The sequence below is a fragment of the Acanthaster planci genome, linkage group LG11, assembly GCF_054643075.1.
Source record: "Acanthaster planci isolate LZ-2023a linkage group LG11, COTS_SCS, whole genome shotgun sequence".
Lineage (NCBI taxonomy): Eukaryota > Metazoa > Echinodermata > Asteroidea > Valvatida > Acanthasteridae > Acanthaster > Acanthaster planci.
In genome coordinates this window covers 1,509,048-1,528,897 of record NC_141787.1, presented here as the reverse complement: position 1 = coordinate 1,528,897, position 19,850 = coordinate 1,509,048, and the positions used below count along the sequence as shown (strand labels likewise).

At 42.0% G+C, this 19,850-nt stretch overlaps 3 protein-coding genes across 5 annotated transcripts in view; 1 reads left to right on the top strand and 2 right to left on the bottom strand.

Moving 5' to 3' along the window:
• ubr4 (ubiquitin protein ligase E3 component n-recognin 4) overlaps positions 1 to 5,249 on the bottom strand; it is a 71,178-nt gene extending 65,929 nt beyond the window's left edge. For 2 of the 3 annotated variants that reach the window (XM_022228524.2, XM_022228525.2), the window contains exons 1-8: positions 5,119 to 5,249; positions 4,363 to 4,460; positions 3,610 to 3,713; positions 2,434 to 2,566; positions 1,888 to 2,033; positions 1,257 to 1,489; positions 529 to 796; positions 16 to 75 (exon numbers count right to left, since the gene is read on the bottom strand). In XM_022228524.2, the coding sequence (XP_022084216.2) occupies positions 16 to 75; positions 529 to 796; positions 1,257 to 1,489; positions 1,888 to 2,033; positions 2,434 to 2,566; positions 3,610 to 3,713; positions 4,363 to 4,460; positions 5,119 to 5,240 (1,164 nt within the window). In that variant the 5' untranslated portion in view covers positions 5,241 to 5,249. The remainder of the gene's footprint in view (positions 1 to 15; positions 76 to 528; positions 797 to 1,256; positions 1,490 to 1,887; positions 2,034 to 2,433; positions 2,567 to 3,609; positions 3,714 to 4,362; positions 4,461 to 5,118) is intronic. The other variant, XM_087143195.1, reaches the window with a different exon arrangement.
• Positions 5,250 to 5,493: 244 nt separating this feature from the next.
• Positions 5,494 to 16,575, top strand: LOC110975841 (AP-3 complex subunit mu-1-like). Its single transcript, XM_022228674.2, has 11 exons — positions 5,494 to 5,634; positions 7,874 to 7,952; positions 8,812 to 8,917; positions 9,796 to 9,908; positions 10,545 to 10,666; positions 10,960 to 11,086; positions 11,492 to 11,638; positions 12,070 to 12,143; positions 12,469 to 12,571; positions 13,536 to 13,814; positions 14,856 to 16,575. Exons 1-11 carry the CDS (start codon positions 5,600 to 5,602, stop codon positions 14,919 to 14,921), a joined length of 1,251 nt encoding a protein of 416 aa, XP_022084366.1. The 5' UTR covers positions 5,494 to 5,599; the 3' UTR covers positions 14,922 to 16,575.
• A 251-nt stretch (positions 16,576 to 16,826) lies between these two features.
• LOC110975777 (uncharacterized) lies at positions 16,827 to 19,850 on the bottom strand. Its single transcript, XM_022228553.2, has 4 exons — positions 19,695 to 19,850; positions 19,199 to 19,259; positions 18,729 to 18,859; positions 16,827 to 17,341 (listed from the first exon to the last, which is right to left on the bottom strand). Exons 1-4 carry the CDS (start codon positions 19,771 to 19,773, stop codon positions 17,220 to 17,222), a joined length of 393 nt encoding a protein of 130 aa, XP_022084245.1. The 5' UTR covers positions 19,774 to 19,850; the 3' UTR covers positions 16,827 to 17,219.

The window sequence follows — 19,850 nt, the reverse complement described above, 5'->3', positions numbered from 1 at the left end:
GCAAAGATGTCTTACGTGTCCGCCGGCTCTTGTGGACTGCTGGACAGCATTCTGTAAGACCTTGAAAAGACTCAGCTACAAAAAGAAAAAAGCAAATTTACCCCGTAACTTTTGAGAGGTATTTACAGCATCTGGGAGGGTTAGGGGACATCAAAGAAAGTCAAATGCTAAAGAATATTCCAATGAAAAAACTGCTTATGCTAGTTGGGAACATCTGACGTCCCTTCTAGGAACAACACGTTTTCCAATCGGGAACATCACATGTTCCCCAGTGAGAATGACGTGTGTTCCCAAATGGGCACATGTTCCCAAATGGATACAACACAGATTCTCAAATGGGCACAACACATGTTCCCAAATGAGAACACTTGTCAATGCCTTAGCAGGCTGAACTCAGGAAACGGCTCGTTCTCACTAGGAACACGCCAAATTCCTAAAAGGAACTCTAAAAGTTCTGTACAAGAATGTTAAAGCGGGAACAGGAACATTTCTTTTTTCGAGATGTTAAATCCAGAGATTTCCACCTACCCCCTTCTGTACAATGAGTGAGGCTATGTTCTCCTGCTCCTCGTCTTTGGCTACAGCGGCTGGAGTGGACACCATCAGACCACTGCGGGCCGGCTGACCACTGGACAGGGCAAGCAGTGTGCTGGTGGTGGTGGCCGAGACGGCTGCAAACAGGCAGCTCATGACCACGGTGGTCAGCTTCTCCATGTGGTCTGGGGTCATGGGTTCGAGGGTCGGCAGGGCTAGGACGCGCGACACGATCGTCATGTCGTTCAGGAGTGAGGGAAAGCTGGAGAAAGAGTGAAACGAAACATTAATACGTAATTACCGCGCATAGGAAATATTGATGTGAGACCTCTGAATGGAACACTGATTCCTGTCTCCTCCTTTGAAGGTGAGTATATAGTGGAGGGATTAGGTACTAGTCTAAGCTGTGACTAAATCAACTGGCTGTGGCTTGAGTAACATGCGTATCAATGGGAGGTAGCTGCAACCACTAGCCAGTGGCTTCCATGTGTTTGCTATTTCCAGCCATAGCCATAGCTTTTAGACAAAAGCCTACTTACACTCTGGATACGCCTTGTCCAGAAGGGGCTAGCAGAGATAGGGCTATGCATTTTGTCAGCACGTGCTTTTGTATTTTCAATAGGCAAAAACCTAGCCCTAGCTCTAGGCAGATTATTTCGGATGTTGGCAAAATTTCCCAAGAATGCGCACAAAAGTGCCAGGCTGTAGAAGAATCCACTCACCTAGCTTTCATGGAGGAGGCGTCAGCTGCTGTGCTGGGCAGCACAAAAAGGAGGCCGTTAGCCGCGTCGCGGAAAGCATTGATGTAGCGCTGCAAGAACGGCAGATTGAGGCAAACGTCCAGGAGGATGTCGGCGCCATGCAGCGCGTGAAGGTTATCAATGTTCCGGGCGGCAAAGTATGCCTGCATGTCACTGCTGGGGTCAGTCTTGGTCGGAGTTGACTTGTCTTCCAACTGTTTTTGTAAGACAAAAAGAGGAAAGAGATTGCAGTATCTAAAGGACATAAGTGGAATTTAAAGTTTAAGAATTCAAGGCCCCTGAATTAAAGTTAAGCTCTTAAACTCACTCACCAGTCTGAGTCAAGCATTTCATTTCACCTTATTAGTCATTAACATTAGATTACTAAATTAAACTCATTAATCTGCGTTAAAGCTAATTAAGCTAACAAGCCAGAGTTAAGCAAGTTCACTTACCTCAGTTACACATTTAATTTTTAAACCAGAGCTAAACATTTCTATAGTAATTTTCTTCAACCCTAGTTAAGCGATAGACTCATCAAACCCAAGCAAAACATGAACAATTACCCTCATTACTGGAGTTAAGCATGGCGAAAGAATCCTGTAAATCTAACCTTTTCTGACTTCAGGGAAGTGCAAGAGCTGTAGTGCGGTGTTGACTCACTAAAAGCTGACATCAACTGCTTGAGGAAATCCGCTTGTGATATCGGGCGGGTGTCGCTGATTTTCACCAGTGTAGTTGACGTTGTGCCTTCTGACTCTGGGTAGTGAGCAGAAGGAAAACACTGGTCTAAACTCAGGTCTTAAATTATCTGGATAAACCCTTGCCCTCCCCTGATCTTTCAAAATCCAATCGCAGGTTTGGAAGGATTTTTAAGGATACACGAAACCAAAATCCTGCACACTGGAAGATGTTTAAGATTAATGTTGGTAAAGTAGTAAAAAAATGAAAAGAAAATTTAGGTCAAAGTCTTCAGTTGGCAGGTCTACTTCTCAAAATTGTTGACGATTTTTGTAACTTCATCGGATATTAGCACTGAACAAGTTTCAGCATGAACAAGTCTCTTGATAATGAGAAGCAGCCAGGAGTTTGATATATCCTCCTTGGTAATTACCCTGGTGGTGAATGCAGGAGGAATTTCTACCAAACAGTTATCTACCTGGTTCTTCTGTAGGGGTTGTTGAAGGCGGAAGTTGGGCGGCTTTCAACATGGCTGTCAACGTGACGATGTTTGACCGTTGGAGCTGCCCGGTGCCTGTGCAGAGACCCTCAACCAGTGACATCAGGTTCCGCTAAACGAACAAAAAAATCAAATTATTTCCAGAGAAGCTGCTAACATTACTGGTGCATCAGTTCCACACTCCTACTGTTACTAATGTTTGAATGTTGAATCGATGCTAAGTATGCTGAGTTATTGGACCAATGTGTGACCAGTTCCCCAAATGAGTCCTAAGGCCATTTTTCCAGTTATTCAGTTTTAGTCTGCATTAGGAAGAACAAACTGAGCTCTTCATGTCCTGATGACAACCGACATCACGTGAGTAAAAAGAGTTGAAGATTTCCAATGATTTCGGTTGTGCAAGATTTCTTCAAAGGTCTTCAACTAAAAAACAAGCTCTGGCAAATTGCGACTCATTTTGTTACGTTGGGTCGCATATAAGCCTTTTATAAGCGACAGAACTTTTCAGTTCTTTGCCTTGGGCTCTCCAGATGTTTAACCCTAACTGCCCAAAACCTGCCATACTCCAACAGCAGGTTTTGTGAGGTTCTGGCAGGTTTGGAACTGTACCTAAGGAACTTCTTGTTGAATTCTGTGAGACCTGGGATGAAAGGCCCAGGGAGATGGTGTTGGATTCTGTGTGAGTTGGGACAGACACGGGTCACTGTGTGCAGTGTCTGGCTTGCTATACCAATTGTTGATTTTGCTTGATTTTGTCAGGTTTGGTACTGTTCACAGCAAGTCATCCTATACTGCATAGACCCATCCATACCATATCACTAAAACTCCAACGGGCTCATTCTGTTGGAGTTTATTGGGTTTGGTACAGTAACCTGCATGTACGAGTACATAGACAAGTACATGAACCTGTTGGATTTTGTGAGGTTCAGTATGCTTTCTAGTGCAGGAGCCTAGGGGGTTAGGGTTAATTAATTTTGAAAGAAACAGGAAATACATTGGCAGTTTTTGGCTCAGAACTTCAGTTCTCCTGGTATACTTTGTTCTGGATCTGTGCACATTCCTCAGGGGGTTAAACCATTCTAATTTTCACACCCCACCCCTTTCACTAATTAGCCAAACCCTTCCTCCTGCAGCCCCAATGGGTTTCTGGGCTACCTGTGAGACTGAGCACGCCAGCTTGTACTTGAGCATCCGCTGCAGGCACAGGTCCATGAGTGTGTGACAGGACGAGACCACGCGGCCGACAATGGACTTGGATACTGGGTTGTTTAAAAAAGAAAAAAAAACACGTAGAAAGCTGAAATTAACATGTATTTTGGGTCCAAAAATTGGGCAGAAAATTATGAAATTTGAGAAAAGTGCAGCAGCAGGGGCTAGGAAGACAACAAGAAATACAAGGTAAAAATCGAAAGTTAAAAGTTCACCTGTTGTTACTACAGGCCTCACCCAGAAAGCATATGAAATGCATTATGAGAATCAACAATTTGGGTACGAAAAGAATTTATATCAAGAAGTCTTGCTTAGAAATTATTTGATACAAATGGAAAAGATGAAATATAAGACAGATGCCATCTGAACAAAAAGATAAAACACAATTTTCGGAATAATCTTGTCGTTCAATACTTAAGATAACAAAATTAAGGGTTCAAATAAAAAAAATTTAAATTTGGTGACTTCAAGTTAGGCCTAACAGAAAAGCCCAGGGCCTAACCTGTTTTTCAAGGGTTGTTTGGGACTTAGCCTAGGCTACATTGAATCTGCAAAGAGAGACTGTGAGGTGACAAGCAATTTAGGCTCTAACGGCCTCCACTCAAAAACCTGAAATAAACAAAATGCATTTTAACTTTTTTCTTCAACAACAAATTCTAAAGTCGATGAAATAAATTAACTTGACTATTTTTGACTTACACAATGTTGAATGCTCTGTGATGTAGTGGGCAGACAGGGCCACAAAACAGGAATAAAAGTTTTCATATTTATCATCATGATTCAGGATGTCGTCACCACTGCAGAAATAGAAGGACAAAGCATATATTACATTAAAACACCAGTGAACATGGTGAATCTTAGGCTGAGTTCGGGCGGCTTGTTCCCATATGCTCACGAACAGTTCAATTTGTTGTTCGTGGGTCAGCCGCTTGAACGCCGGGTAGAAACAAACGACATGCAACATGGCAGCGTCCATGTACGTTACTTGAGAGTTAAGGTTTGGATGGGTTGAATTCTTTTCTATATAAACAGGAACATTCATGTCTGTGTTTGGGAAAATAATTAATGTTAATGTTGCAAAACTTTCCATTGTCTACATGGTCTATGGCTTTGGAAGCCACCTCTCCACTTTTTGCAGCTATTCAAAAATCAAAATCTCATGGGTTTTTCCGTGTGTTCCTGTAAAACCCTGACGGGGAGGTGGTGTGTGATCCTGTTCCGAGAACAGTGTTCTTGAGTCGTGTTCCCGCCGTTCGAGCGCGAGAACAAGAAACCCGTGTCAAGAACAGACCGCTCGACCTTAGTCTCGGCCATGTTGGGTGTTTTTCCTGAGCTGAGCGCACAGCATTCGAAACGCACGCATGGATTCGTTATGCGGCACGAGACAAGTCCAACTTATTCTTTAAATTTTGCAGTGTTTTAGCCTGCATTCACAACCAATATAAGCGAACATACCTCTCTATAATTGCATCTACAAGCAGAGATACATCTCCGCTTCTAAAACCCGATTGCGAAGCAGAAACAAGGCATTTTTGGACGGCGATCCAGTCCACTCCGGGACCCCCGGATGTCGCCATCTTGGTGACTTTCGTCTTTTCACGGGCTAAGAGCGCCCTCCATTGATGGCTATATTTCTTATCATTCTTGTCATTAATTTACTGTATTTATTAATAGGACTTGTTTTGTCATTTTGTGCCTTATTTTATTTTCAGTCTTGGATGAAATAAACGAACAATCAATATTAAAGGATTTTTATCTTTATTTTTTATTATTCAATTAAAAGTTTCAGCACATAGTACGAGACTAGAAATTGACCTCTGCCATGCTCTATGCTTCATCTGCATAACTACTAATTTTGCTGACGGGGAGGAGAACATCAATTTCTCTACAGAACTGTATTTTCCTCGGCCCTGCAAGAGTTAAATAAGATAACAAAATGATTCATAGCTTATTTATGATTAATAATTCTGGGTAAGTTGTATTCTTCCTTTTGGAATGATTCAGATCACACTTTATTACCGACCAAAAATACTGCAGAATGTGGTTGTGATTGAATGTGTATAACGTTATGCCTATTAAACTTATCTAGGCCTACCACCTACGTCTGTACGTACGTGGCCAGTGCAGTGGTGGCGAGGGATCCCGTGGCCAGTGGTGGTGTTGACATGGCATGGGATATACATAGACCGGGGCCCGGGCATGATATTGTCATAGCCTGCGCCTAGGCATTTGTCTGTTTTATATATTTTGGGGTATAAGAGCTACTTCCTCAACTCAAGCCTAGCATTGTAGCAAAATAGCAGGATTAGATCACAATGTTTATGCTTCAAAATCATGTTCATGCGCTCAAAATGCCAGCCATATCTGCATATAATCATAGTCTAGTGCAAACATTTGTACCAAAATACAGTGAACATGATCATGAAGTAAACAACCCATGGCATGAGTGTTTGATGCACATTATAGCATATGAATGCTCAGTGTGCCATCTTGATCATCACAGCCTAAAGGCCTTGCTTTGTTGGTCATGTTATTTACTGTCAACAAGCGTCAACACATACAAGTAGCTTCAACAAAGTGTCAACAATATGAAAATACCCTCTGCAGATTTAAAATTGGTTTTATCATATTGTAGAGAAGGCAACTTCTGCAACTGTGTAAGGGAAACCAAAAATTGCTTCCGGATTCTCGCAGGAAAACACAAAATTTTTGTGCTGTAAGGGAGCCACCACACCATCCATGCAAAAACAAAGATGGCGACCAGTCGGGCAGCACAAACAGGCCCGAAATTTCAGATAGATAAGATACATTGAATTTGATATGTAGGAACCTAACTAATATTATAAATTAAAAAAACCTTGCATAAGTATGTTTGAATATCTTTCTGACGCTTTGTTGACGCTAAATAGCATGACCCTGTGTTGTTTATGTTATGTCCCATCTATAGCATCAGTCCCAACTATAGCATCTGTCCCAACTATAGCATCAGTCCCAACTATAGCATCAGTCCCCACTCTAGCATCAGTCCCAACTATAGCATCAGTCCCCACTCTAGTATCAGTCCCAACTATAGCATCAGTCCCAACTATAGCATCAGTCCCCACTCTAGCATCAGTCCCAACTATAGCATCAGTCCCCACTCTAGCATCAGTCCCAACTATAGCATCAGTCCCCACTCTAGCATCAGTCCCAACTATAGCATCTGTCCCAACTATAGCATCAGTCCCCACTCTAGCATCAGTCCCAACTATAGCATCGGTCCCCACTCTAGCATCAGTCCCAACTATAGCATCAGTCCCAACTCTAGCATCAGTCCCCACTCTAGCATCAGTCCCAACTATAGCATCAGTCCCCACTCTAGCATCAGTCCCAACTATAGCATCTGTCCCAACTATAGCATCAGTCCCCACTCTAGCATCAGTCCCAACTATAGCATCAGTCCCAACTCTAGCATCAGTCCCAACTATAGCATCAGTCCCCACTCTAGCATCAGTCCCAACTATAGCATCAGTCCCCACTCTAGCATCAGTCCCAACTATAGCATCAGTCCCAACTCTAGCATCAGTCCCAACTATAGCATCAGTCCCCACTCTAGCATCAGTCCCAACTATAGCATCAGTCCCCACTCTAGCATCAGTCCCAACTATAGCATCAGTCCCCACTCTAGCATCAGTCCCAACTATAGCATCAGTCCCCACTCTAGCATCAGTCCCAACTATAGCATCAGTCCCAACTATAGCATCAGTCTCAACTATAGCATCAGTCTCAACTATAGCATCAGTCCCAACTGTAGCATCAGTCCCAACTATAGTGCTGCAGTTGGGTTGACCTAACTATTGGTGGCCAATCTCTGTAGAAAATTTCCCAACCCTCTCCAACTTTATGCAGTTCACTCCTGACATAATTCATCTAATTTATGGCACTGAAGCTGTAGGAAAACTTTTTCTAAAAGCACATATTGATGGTGTAAACAAGATGCATATGTTATGATGCACACACTGAACTTCTGTCAGTTTGTGCTACAGTTGGGCTGGCCAATAGTAACTATAGGGCCAGTCCGAACTGTAGTTGGGACAGTTCCAATAGTTGGGACTGATGCTATAGTTGGGGTGTCTACCTATTAAAGTCATGTAAGTTACACTTTCTAGTATGCCCTTTTCCGTCCTGTATCAATGTCTAAAGGTTATGTTTCTTTCAACATGAATTCCAGGGATGTTTTTATGGAGAAACACTGGAAAAGTGTCATTGGCCGTTCAGTGTGTGACTACTTCTTTGAAGCCCAGAACAAGGTAAGGGCCGGTGACCATTTAGACCCGGTTTGAAAAGGGCTCCCTGGTAGCCTGCCCTGTATAATGCCTGCCCGGTATTCAGGCTACTCCAGCCCGGTATCAGGCCTGTCTGCACATCGGCATTTCAAAGTCCCTGATGGAAGGCTTCCCCCACCATGCTTCCACAGATGAATAGGGGTCTAAGCGGATTAGTGTAAACAATGTATAGAGCTGAAGGATTAAAAACCACAAGCAGGTTCCTTCTGGGATAGATTACATGTACCAGTACTTGCAAACAATAGACCCCAGGATGGAGAAGTTCAAGATCAACAACCAGTCCAGCATCCCAGGCCGGTGGCCAGGCCGGTAGCCAGGTGGGTAGCCAGGCCGGTAGCCAGGCCGGTAGCCAGGCCGGTAGCCAGGCCGGTATGAAAGGGGTTTTTGCAACAGGGCGAGCTTACGGGGGGGGGGGCCTTTTCAAACCAGGTCTAAATGGTCACCGGCCCTAACGGCAAACACACAAAAATTGCAACCAAAATTTTCTCCTCAATGTACAGAGTTTGCATAATCATATGGCCTCATGGTATTTACAAAATTTCTGTACCACTTAGAATGGTCAAAATGTGAAGAGATTTGAATCACAATAGTGTGAATGTTAATACAATTTTTTCCAGTCAAATTTTTGATCAATATCTCAATAAGACTTTAACAAATACTCATACTAGGCCTAAGTACAATAATAGAGAAAAAAGTTGAAATTTGAATAAACATAAATGAGGCCATTATAGGGCAGATTTTAAAGAGATCCCGAGATAGAGTGCATGTTATCTGAACTTCCTGTCTGATAAGGTTTGATTTGGTTGTGTCTAAATCTATGCAGGTCAGTTGCCATGACGATGTTCCAGCCGTGATCCCCACCCCACATCACTATCTCATTAGTATCTACAGAAATCAACTCTTCTTCGTCGCTGTGGTGCAGAACGAAGGTGAGCATCACGTTCAACTTGGGAAGAGTTCCGTATACGGAAGCCAGTAATTATTCCCTACTGTGACCTTTTAGCTGTCAGAAAGCAAAAACATGTCCAGAAAAGTTCAATTTAGGTGGGAAAAAACCAAGTCGTTTACTTAGAAAACACTTAGAATGTTTCAGACCAGTTTCCTAAGGTCTGTGCGCAAGGTGTCAAGCGGTGTCCGTATATGGAACTCTTCCATCAACTATCATGCTGATGCGTCTGCCTAGAATGGCCTAGAATGTCTTAGCTCAATCTGTCCATTTGTTTTGCCACAGTTCTCTGTCCTTTTTTTTTGATTTGGGACCCCAATGTGATGCCAGAGGTGAGTTAACCATCGATAGTGTCTTGTGCCAAGAACTTCACCTTATGCAATGAAATGTTCACAATGCTGTGAAGTGCTTAGTGTCAGATTTCATGTCACATGTATATGACCTGAAAACCGCACTCCTCTGTCCAATCATCGCTCATATGCAAACATTAATTCTGGACAAAGTTGTTTTCTCTGCTAAAATCAGTCAAGTAACTTTGTAGCTGTTCAGAGTCCCTGGCTCTGTAAAGCAGAATCGATTGGCCATGACCGTTAACGTGACTAACTTGATAAAGCTGTGTGCTGACTGTTGATGACGGACAAGCCAGCTTTGTCTACCAGTTGCCTGCTTTTGTCTGTTAACAAAATTTGACTGGGCAGAGTACCAACCAGATCGGTGATCTGACGATTGGTGACTGGCCTGTGTAGAAAGTGTGGCAGGGGAAAGTGAATGGAATCTTGAAATGTCACTGACTGTTACAGCGGAAGGAGGGTTAATCATTAACAATAAAAACTGTTTTTTGTTGGGTTTTTTTTTCTGCAGTTCCTCCACTCTTTGTCATTGAGTTCCTTCACAGGATCTTTGACACTTTCAGCGAGTACTTTGGCGAATGCACAGAGAGCACCATTAAAGAGCACTATGTGGTAGTGTACGAGGTAAGACAAATCCTCTGTGCTGTAATTTGTACTCAAAAACTGTAGCAAGCCCCTTTGGAGCTAATTTATAAGAAGATAAACGTTGACTTCATTATTCAACTGTGGGACGTTCTTTTTGGTCATCTTCCAAGGCAGAACTGAAATTAACTTCTCAAGTACGTATGAAATCCTCCCAGCAATACCAGTGATGGAGAAATTTACTGAGTGCTGAATTTAGTTGCTTAATAGAGAAAGGTTACCAACCAGACACGCACCCTTGCATTGAATGCTATTCTAGACTGGTTCCCCAGTCTATTTTTGCTTAACTCATGAAATTGTTAAGCAGTCATTCTTGCCAAGGGGTTTGCAAGAAATTGGGCCCTGGTGCCATGGTTGTACAGTGTTCTGATGATGTCAGGATTAGGGTTAAACCAATACACTTCAATTCAATTCAAAATCCTTTATTTATCCTTAAAAAGGCAATTACATTATGTAATTGTCCTGAGTTTTTAGGTTTGCTCATGTACATGTATGAAAAAAAAAGATTATTGGGTTCCAGCACAGTCTGGACTCCGACTGTGTTGAGTGTAGCTCTGAGCATGAAAGTATACAGGGAGCTAATCTGTGAGTGGCATGGTTATGCCTTGCATTACACAGCTTCTTGAAGAGATGCTAGACAGTGGTTTCCCACTGGCCACAGAATCCAACGTCCTGAAGGAGCTAATCAAACCACCCAACATCCTGAGGACTGTAGTCAACACTGTCACCGGCAGCTCTAAGTGAGTGGGATTTAGACTTCTTCATCTTCAATCCAGCAGCTGGTTTTGTAGGATTTTGATGGTTTGAGGACTGGATAATTTCAGCCATTATCACTGAGCATGGTACTTGTGGTTCGCATTCTGTGGAAGTTTAAAGAACATAGCATTGGTTTGGTTTTGTAGAATTCACTCTTAACCCTTGTGGCATGTAAAAAATGATACTGAAATCAGAGATTTCGGAACTTTAGGGGCTAAAAGAAGCTATTCATAAAAGTAGCAACGATTTGTAAGTAAAATTTGTTTGTATCATCTAGTGTCTCGGACACGTTACCCAGTGGCCAACTTTCCAACGTCCCCTGGAGACGTAGCGGGGTCAAGTACACCAACAACGAAGCGTACTTTGACGTCATTGAGGAGGTGGACTGCATCATTGATAAGAGTGTGAGTGCCCAGTGAACGGCCCAATTTGTGGTTAGCGCTCATCCCAACTGAGAATGTCCCCGGAACACCTGATAATGTATTTGACAAGCTGTTTCCAACTTGGGAACAGTCAAGTGCAAGCCAGAAACCCTGTTCGCCAAGAAAAATGGGCGACATTTCAATTTGAAGAGTTGTAGCAAGAATAATGATAAAACAGTGCATTTTTAATGACAAACGTTTTTTGTATCTTTTTGTGTGAAGAGCACCGTCGAAGCAGCGTAAATTTTCAAATGACTGATCACAATCAAATCTGTTTGAAACAAATGTTGAATCAATTTCTCTCAGATTCTGCAGTGCGTAACTCAAACAGGATTCCAAATCAAATGGGAGTGATCTATTTTGGTGGCCTGTTCTTTATTCTCACAGGGTTCGGTCGTGTTTGCTGAAATCCAAGGCCATATAGAATGCTGCGTCAAACTGTCTGGTATGCCCGACCTCACCATGTCGTTTGTCAACCATCGCTTGCTGGACGATGTCAGCTTCCACCCCTGTGTCCGATTCAAACGTTGGGAGGTAAGTTCTACTTCCAGCTACAAAGTGGAATTAAAAAAAAAATTTAACCACTTCACGCGGGATGACCTGTAAATGTCCAGAGATTTCCTTAGTCCATAATATAGAGGATGTGCAAACATGTTCTAGCGATGAAGTAAGAAATTCAGCGCAGATGTTCAACAAACGACCACCAAGGGTTGGCATGTGTAAAGTCCAACTTTTTAAAGGACTATGACCGTGGTATCTTGTTCCAAAAAGTCAGCGTCTTTGTCCGAAAATATAACCTTGTGCGGGATATGTTCATTAACCAATGATATCAGTGGCAAGTTTTTGATTTTCATATAGCTCTGTCTAAGAAAATGGAAGTTGACATGACCTCTATCTGCACCGTCCATATTTGAATTTTTCATGGCCTATAAAACTAGACTGGTATCTGGTTTTTGTCCCCTCAGTCAGAGCGAGTGTTGTCCTTTGTTCCGCCCGACGGCAACTTCCAGCTGTTGACCTATCATATAGGAGCTTCAAGGTAGGCACAGTTTAGTTTGCTGAATTTGGCTGAATGTGTCTTACCCACACCAGAATGCATCAAACTGAATCACCATCAGGGATGTGCAAACAGTAAAGATTGTCTGAATCTGCATAAAAGATATCCGAATCTGCGTAAAAGATTTCCAATCGCCTTGAGCTGGGCAAGTGGCTTTCACTGCGAAAAGAATCATAATAAAAGATTTGTGAAATTTTTCAGAGTGAGATTCCACGGACTCCAAAGATCACCGATGGAATAACTTACGATTAAAGGATTTAAAATCCGATTAAAGGATTAAAAACCAATTGATTCCCCCCCTTCATAGCTTGACTGCCATTCCAGTCTACATCAAGCCTAACATCTCCTTCCGGGACAGCTCAGGACGGTTTGACCTGACCATTGGTCCGAAGCAGACAATGGGAAAGACTGTGAGTAGTAGAAGTGTTAAAAATCTAGGGGGTATTTGTAGAGAAATTTGAGGGCTTCGACTTTCCTGTTTGTGTCACTGGTAAGAGTCGGAATTTACGTTTAATTTGAAAAATGTTCATAAAACCTTGCCATACGATTTAAACGTTTAGCCAATACTTGATTGAGTCCGCCGCCACATATCTCGGTGTTTTCATATCTGCATAATTATGTAGTTCATAGTTATATGGTCCCACCAATGTAAAAATTTAGATTGATATCAGGGCATTTAAAACAAGCAATGCTTGTTGTTTTTGAATCCACTCTTTTTCTGAAAAAGCACATGGATGCCGAACGGGGGAAAAAACAGTGTATAACAGGCATCGTTGACACTAAAAATGAACAGCGGATTGCGTCAATCAAAACGTCAAACCTCTAAAAGGGCGGTTCCGTTTAAACGTTTAGAAAAATCTGTAAATAGATTTGGAACTTTTTTCCGTTAAATCTTTAAACCTGTAAATGTCCCAACCTTAGTCACTCGCTGAGGTCAAGTCCAGTAAAGAACCGATGCCCCTGGTTTGGAACCCAAGCCATCTTTAAGTCTACTTGTCTCCACTGTTCACTTGACTACCCGTAAAGTGCAATGGTGTGAAAGTGTGTTGGACTTTGCTGCACTGGCCAATTATAAATAAATTTGCAGTGGTTTATACACTAGGAGGTAATCCCATGTAACAATGCCACTGGAAGATCCTGTGGTGGACCACAAACCTAAAGGCTGTCTGGCCAGAGGTGTTGGTTGGCCTGTTTGATCTGGTTTCCCTCGGCAGTAAACTTTGAAACTGATGCAAATCAAAGCCGCTGGTGCGGTTCTAGCCAAAATATTCAGGGGGTTAGGGTTTAGAAATACAAACAGAGGGCCTAGAATTGAAACATCAGATCCTCTGATTTCCAGAGTCAGCAATGGTTGATTCCGATACTTTTTGGCAGGTTGAGAATGTGATGATCACCTCGGACATGCCCAAGCAGGTCCTGAACATGAACCTGACCCCGACCCAGGGCAGCTACAGCTTTGATCCGGTCAACAAGACGCTCTCCTGGGAGGTGGGCAAGATCAACCCCCAGCGCCTGCCCAGCATCAAGGGTACGGTGTCCCTACAGAGCGGTGCCCCGCCCCCCGAGGCCAACCCCACCATCAATGTGCAATTCAGCATCAGCACACTAGCCATATCCGGGGTGAAAGTCAACCGACTTGATATGTATGGAGAGGTAAGTGCATAACAACATACCATTGACTTAGGGCTGAGTCAATTCGAATAATTCACTATTCGAATATTCGACCTTCAATTTGATTGAATATCCAAATATTCAGTTGCACCAACTGGCAGATTGTTGATGAACAAACCATATACAAAAACAGTTGCAATAACACACACAATTGTACATTATGATCAATATCATAGCTTCTCACATCCAGGAGTATCTCCAGCCATGATTTAGCAAGATTTAAGAGATGAACAAGACTTCTTTCCCTGTTGAAAATTTTTCAACGTTGATAATGCTGTGCCGGCATGACTATCATTTTTTCCATTTTCAAAATCCTTCAAAAATTCATCATTCCATTTAACGGTCGTTTATAGCCGCATGAAGTAATCTTTAGGCACTACTCTAAGTTGACAGGTGACCTTCATTGACGCCCGAGTATTTCAGCCAGGCCTGCAGCCTTGTAAACAGAGCCCAGATTGTGTGGTGTTATACAACTGTCTTTTGTTCACAAACCTGGCTCAGTGCACTGCTGACCTCTTCTTAATAGGGGCCAGATTAGCGTGCAGCGGTGCTGTGTGGCCCATCGCTGCGGTGGTGGAGCGCTTTTGTCCCCGGTGGTAATCCGCTCGCTCTCAATGCCCCAAACCCTGCTATACGGTTTCAAAACAACGCTGGATTATCACCACTTTTGAGAGTGAAAAATGCCGGTAATGCCCTGCAGCCTGGTCTTTTGTTTGGAGTATAGTCTTTTGTTACAGGGCCCTGTTTCCTTTGTCCGAGTTCGGAGACCCCGGCCATGCATATAAACCATACGCCTCCGATTTCGGAGTCCCTGGCTGGTAATGGTTAAAAGCATGAACCATGTAAGGGTCTCACTTGTGTGTGGTTAAGGACAAAAAGAGAGCAAATAACTTTCATCAGTGGTGACAACAGCAATTAGTATCCTCCCCCATACAAAGAAAAATTTCCCGGCCTCGCTCCCCCGGTATAAAATCCTGGATCCGTCCCTGCTAACCTTCCTCAAATCTCCCACTTTCTTTCCAGAAATACAAGCCCTTCAAGGGAGTCAAGTACATTACCAAAGCAGGCAAGTTCCAAGTTCGGACATGAGTCTGAGGGAATCAAGAATTTACACAGTAGAATTGTGAGCGCCACGTTATTGTTAGATAATGCCAGTGTATCGTCCATGTACACGAACACGGTAGTCTTTGTCACAATTTGGTTGGAATCATGTAAATGTGTCGATCCTGTGATCTGAACCCAGTTTGGACAAATTTTGCCAGAAATATGTACTGTATTATATAAATTTTCCCCGAAAAGTAGAACCAAAAAGAATGACTATTCATAAATTTAAAAATCTGTTAATAACAATGTTCAATCACAGCATTACACTTACCCGGATTCTGAACTTCAGTTATAAACAATTTAGTCATTGGGGTTCATTTGCGACTTAGTCTTTGAACATTTTCAGACTGCAAGTTTTAAGCACTGTTTAGGTGTATTGAGACACTCTCGTGGAATAGCATCTGCTCCGAGCGGAACAAAAGAGGGCGTTTTTTTTGGTACTCACCGCAAAGGCGCACGTTTACAATGGAGATCAATGGTGCATTTGATACGGAGCACGCTGAGTACACGTAATGAATTTATTCTTTAATGTAACCGCTTGGAAAACTTACAACCATCTGTCTTTCTCTTGCCACTTGGGGGCGCACTTCAACTCGGGGCGAATTCTGGTTAAAGAAGAAAATAAAGTGCTGACAAGAATGTGAAATTAAAAAGCCTGGAGAATTTTATTTAATGGTTAACATGCCAGTTTAAATCAGTCCCTATTAGAGTCACTGTGCATCTGTGGACAGGTTTGACCAGCAACCATTGGTCAGCCGCTGGTCAATTACTACCCACGGCCAATGCGTAAAATTTAACCTTTGTGCTCCATGTAAAACTGACCACCCCTCGACAAATTAATGGTCATTGCTCAGAATTGGCCAGTTTGGGGAATTATCCCTCAGAACTCATTTAAGGCCAGCCCCCAAAGGAGAGATCTCAGTAATAAGAGTGATGTCATTTAAATTAGTTAAGCAGGCCCCGCCCCTAAAAAAACTGTTTCAATTATTATCAGTTGAAATGAATTGATGTTTATGTGTGTACAGTACTGTAGAGTCACGTTTAGCAGTGTCAAGATTAAACCATCCATTCCGCTAGAAACATTCCCTCAAACCGGCATCGTTTGGAAAGTTGTAACACCCCAAGTAATTCCATCCTTTATTGCATATGCTGAGAAGTGTGCTTCTGACCTTTTTATACGCTAAAAAATAAGTTGATCTGTGCCCGCAGGCTGCTAGTGTTGTTGAAGAAATTTGAAAGGATTTAGTCATTTGCTTTCTTATCAAAGCAAGAAATCATGTATATTTTATTGCTTCGTGTTTGAGCGTGGACTTTTGAGGGCAACAACACCAGCATTCAAAGGGCATTTGTTGATTTATGCGCATATATAATTACCTGCAGTTGCTTTCCCAGGAAGCTGATGATTTGTCCATAGCACCACTATTTCTAAGTTTCCCAAGTTTGCTTAGTATGTTATAAGTTTTACTAAAGCGGATTTCCTCTGATGAACTGCTTTGCGAGATTGGATCCATATTACACACACTGGAAACATCAAAAACTTAAAGTAGCAACATATGACATAGAAATATTACCACTGTATTTTGAAGAAAACGTATAGTATGTAAATATCCTATTAAATAGATGTTGAACAGATACCAAATATCATACCGACGTCTGTTTCTCATTCTCTCTACTGATTTTTTTTAATAAGATTTTGTCTGACTTCATCACTAAATGCAGACCTCAGTGTGAAACCACAGCGTGTTACTTTGCTGTTTTTAGCAGTTGAGAAAAAGTTTTCTGAAAATTCCAGTTGCCGGTTTTTGTTGGTTTTTGTTGACTTTTGGCCAGGACTTTCTTTCAGTCTCCAGGATTTCACAAACATAATGAATTCACAACAACTACTACAGGTTCTGGTCACAGTTGAAGTATTTATTTATTCTCAGTATACTGTACAATTTGCAGCAGCTGTATCAAAACTTGTACAAAATATAATTAATTTCCCATAACCGCAAAATACTCTTAAAATGCGATGCTTTACGAGTTAAAGCATTACGAAAGGAAGAAAAAATAAAAGCTTTTCATTAAAACTTTCTGTATTTGTGGATCATCCTACATTTCTGTTTTTTGGGTGGCAAAACAAAACCATTCATTTAGCTTCAATCGGTACATCTCAGCGAGAGCTTCCCCCACATATTAGTCTTTATTCATTTATTAAAACCTGAAATTATGCTTTACTTAAGGAAGTCAAAATGAAACCAGATTGTCTCTTTTGGGCTGGGTCTGGTCACGGACTCGCAGCATCTAATGACACTGCTCCTCAACCTCTTCCCAGTAGCATCCCTCTTTGCAGCACTCGTGATTGAAGTCTCGCTTCCCGATGGAGGATTCGAGGAAACTGCCGGCCTTCTCAGGCTTGAGAAACTCTGCAGAAAGAGCAACATACCAGTTTCATTTTACCTTTTGCGCATTTCTCGCAGAAGACCGTTAACTTTTCAAAAGAGTCGGGATCAAATCACCAACAGTTCTTTGGACATTGCCACCTTGCTAAACTCTCTCTAACGCCCATAAAGATTTTCCGTTCGTGTAATGCTACCATTTTAACACTAACTTTATGGAAATCAGACATAGATGCTCGCAACCTTGTTCCTGTTTCCAAGATGCCAGTGGGCAAAAAAAATTTAAAACTTATCCCTGGTGCAGACGCTCGAGAGCTTGGACTATTGTCGTCGTCAATAATATTACCGTAAAAACAAAATCCGCTGTCGGATAAAATGGAAACTATATAGATGTACTTATTACGAATGTCTTTACGTGAGTGGTAGGTTTTAAAGGGCCCATGATACATTTTTTTTATTAGTGATATTGGAAAATTGTACGTTTCAAAACGAACATCCGGAATTTAAAAGTTGTTATTTTGATTAATAAAGGGGAGAAAAATTTGGTAAACTTTTTTTGCGAAACGGCCCTTTCCCCGAGAGGTATCTCATTAACATAGAAAATTTACATGTCTACGACGCACAGTTAAGAAGACATTGTCGCACGCCGATGGCCCGTCAATGCTTCTCTTGTGCAAGTTTTTATTTATTTATTTATTTTTAAGGATATTTATAGGACAAAGGCGCACAATTCAACCGAATGTAAAAAGGCCCGAAAAAGACAGTGTCCAACACGGTTAGTGCTTTGCAATGTATGGCGCTGATGACAGGATAACGAGGGTACAGTCTCTCCAATACAACCAAAATGACGGCCTCACAAATAAGAAGCACTGATATGCACTTTTGTGCACAATCAATTGAAAATTGGTTGTCCGAAACACAAGCACTGTGCTCGTGAATGATGCACGCAAGCCATACCACGTTTCTCTCTTGAGTTAATATTAGTATGTGGGAGACTTTTGAGGCACTTTGCGGTAGCAAATACATTTGTCCTTTTCTTAATGTCGCGTTGTTTTGATCATGTTCTTATACTGGCCTATAAACATGACGCAAAAACAACAACTTGATACGAACCGTTGTGTTTACTGTCATCAAACGTTTCCAAGGCGGCTACACAGCGCCAGTTACAACTGAAGGGTTTCATCTCAAAACTCAGATCCACAATTTTTGAAAAATATGAGTTAAAAAATATCTGTTAATTGAGATCTCGTGTATTGAATTCCGACTTGTATTTTTGGATATGAAAACATTTTGTTATTATTTTCCTTATTTTAGCAGATAATAATCGTGCATTATCTCAAAATCAACAAAATGGATAGCGCTTTGAGATGAAATTCTTTAACTCATTGTTCAGATTCTCAGTGGTAGGACACACCTGATTGGTCGCCATCGTCTCGCTTCCTCGGTACAACTTTACAGTTGCAATAAGCCTCTTTTTTCTTCTCCAGAGTCGGCTGACAGAAATAATGTTTGGGTCCCGTTCTAGACCAAGGCCATCGTCTTCCTCTGTTAAGTGAAATCAATTTGGAAACTGTGGAACAAAGTTTACGGTCCCAGATCCTCAAAGGATCGGCGAGTTGTCGGATCAAAGTCTACCCGTTGGCCCGCCACTCTTTCTGTAAGGCAACTGGTGACCATTTCATCGAAGGATGTGTGTAGAAAATGCTTCTTTTAAACGGCCACAACCCAGAGTACTTAGTGGAAGAGGGTAATAGCTTCTTCTCTTGGTTTAATCGTTAGAATGTGAACCGAGATTATGATACCTTTCGAAAGAATGATTTGAAATCGAAACAAGCCAGCGATCTTTAAATGATACCAGTTCGCTCAGAGGGAAGACTGACTCACCTTTCGGCCTTCACTTGATTCGCAAGGGCCTGACAGGTTGCATCGTCAATGTGGACTTTATCTGAAACAGTGAGCAGAATAAGCAGGTGTGAAAGCAGGTTACCAGTAAAAAATTCTCGTTTCTGTGCAAGACAATCGGAAGTTTTTGTTTCTTGTAAAAACGCTGTTACGGGGAATGCTCTTTTGCATGTCACAGTCATGTTTTGCCTACAAGATGAGCGGTGGTTATAAAGTATGACTGACCGTCAGTAAAAAAGCAAAAGAATAATTCAACTCAAAGTAAAAAAAAATCCAACAACGACCAAAACAGCACAATACAGGACTATTAATCAGGCCTATGAAAATACAGCGCTGCTTAAAAGTGATGGAACAAAATTAACGTACACATTGAAGAGAAATATGGCACCAAGGGACCATATTTACACAAAATGTGCCGCTCTTAGCCTAATAGTTTACAATTCGGGCAACACGATAGCGATCTATATAGGACACATACCATCATCTGCACCTGTATCGCTAGCGAGGACAACTGTCACGCAGACCCCGAGCAGTAGTGTCACGATCCAGCGAGTCATGGCGAGGTTGTTCCACAGACGGCAGACCGCGAGTAAGGATTCGCACGAACCGGCACCAAATTTATAACCACCGCTGG

Excerpts from the sequence above, each read along its gene's own strand:
- LOC110975841 (XM_022228674.2), top strand. The coding sequence starts at position 5,600 with ATGATTCATAGCTTATTTATGATTAATAATTCTGG. Across the intron at positions 12,572-13,535 it reads AGCAGACAATGGGAAAGACT|GTTGAGAATGTGATGATCAC; the intron begins GTGAGTAGTAGA and ends ACTTTTTGGCAG. Across the intron at positions 13,815-14,855 it reads GACTTGATATGTATGGAGAG|AAATACAAGCCCTTCAAGGG; the intron begins GTAAGTGCATAA and ends CTTTCTTTCCAG.
- LOC110975777 (XM_022228553.2), bottom strand. The coding sequence starts at position 19,773 with ATGACTCGCTGGATCGTGACACTACTGCTCGGGGTCTGCGTGACAGTT. Across the intron at positions 19,260-19,694 it reads CGATACAGGTGCAGATGATG|ATAAAGTCCACATTGACGAT; the intron begins GTATGTGTCCTA and ends TCACTGTTTCAG. Across the intron at positions 18,860-19,198 it reads AATCAAGTGAAGGCCGAAAG|AGGAAGACGATGGCCTTGGT; the intron begins GTGAGTCAGTCT and ends TTCACTTAACAG.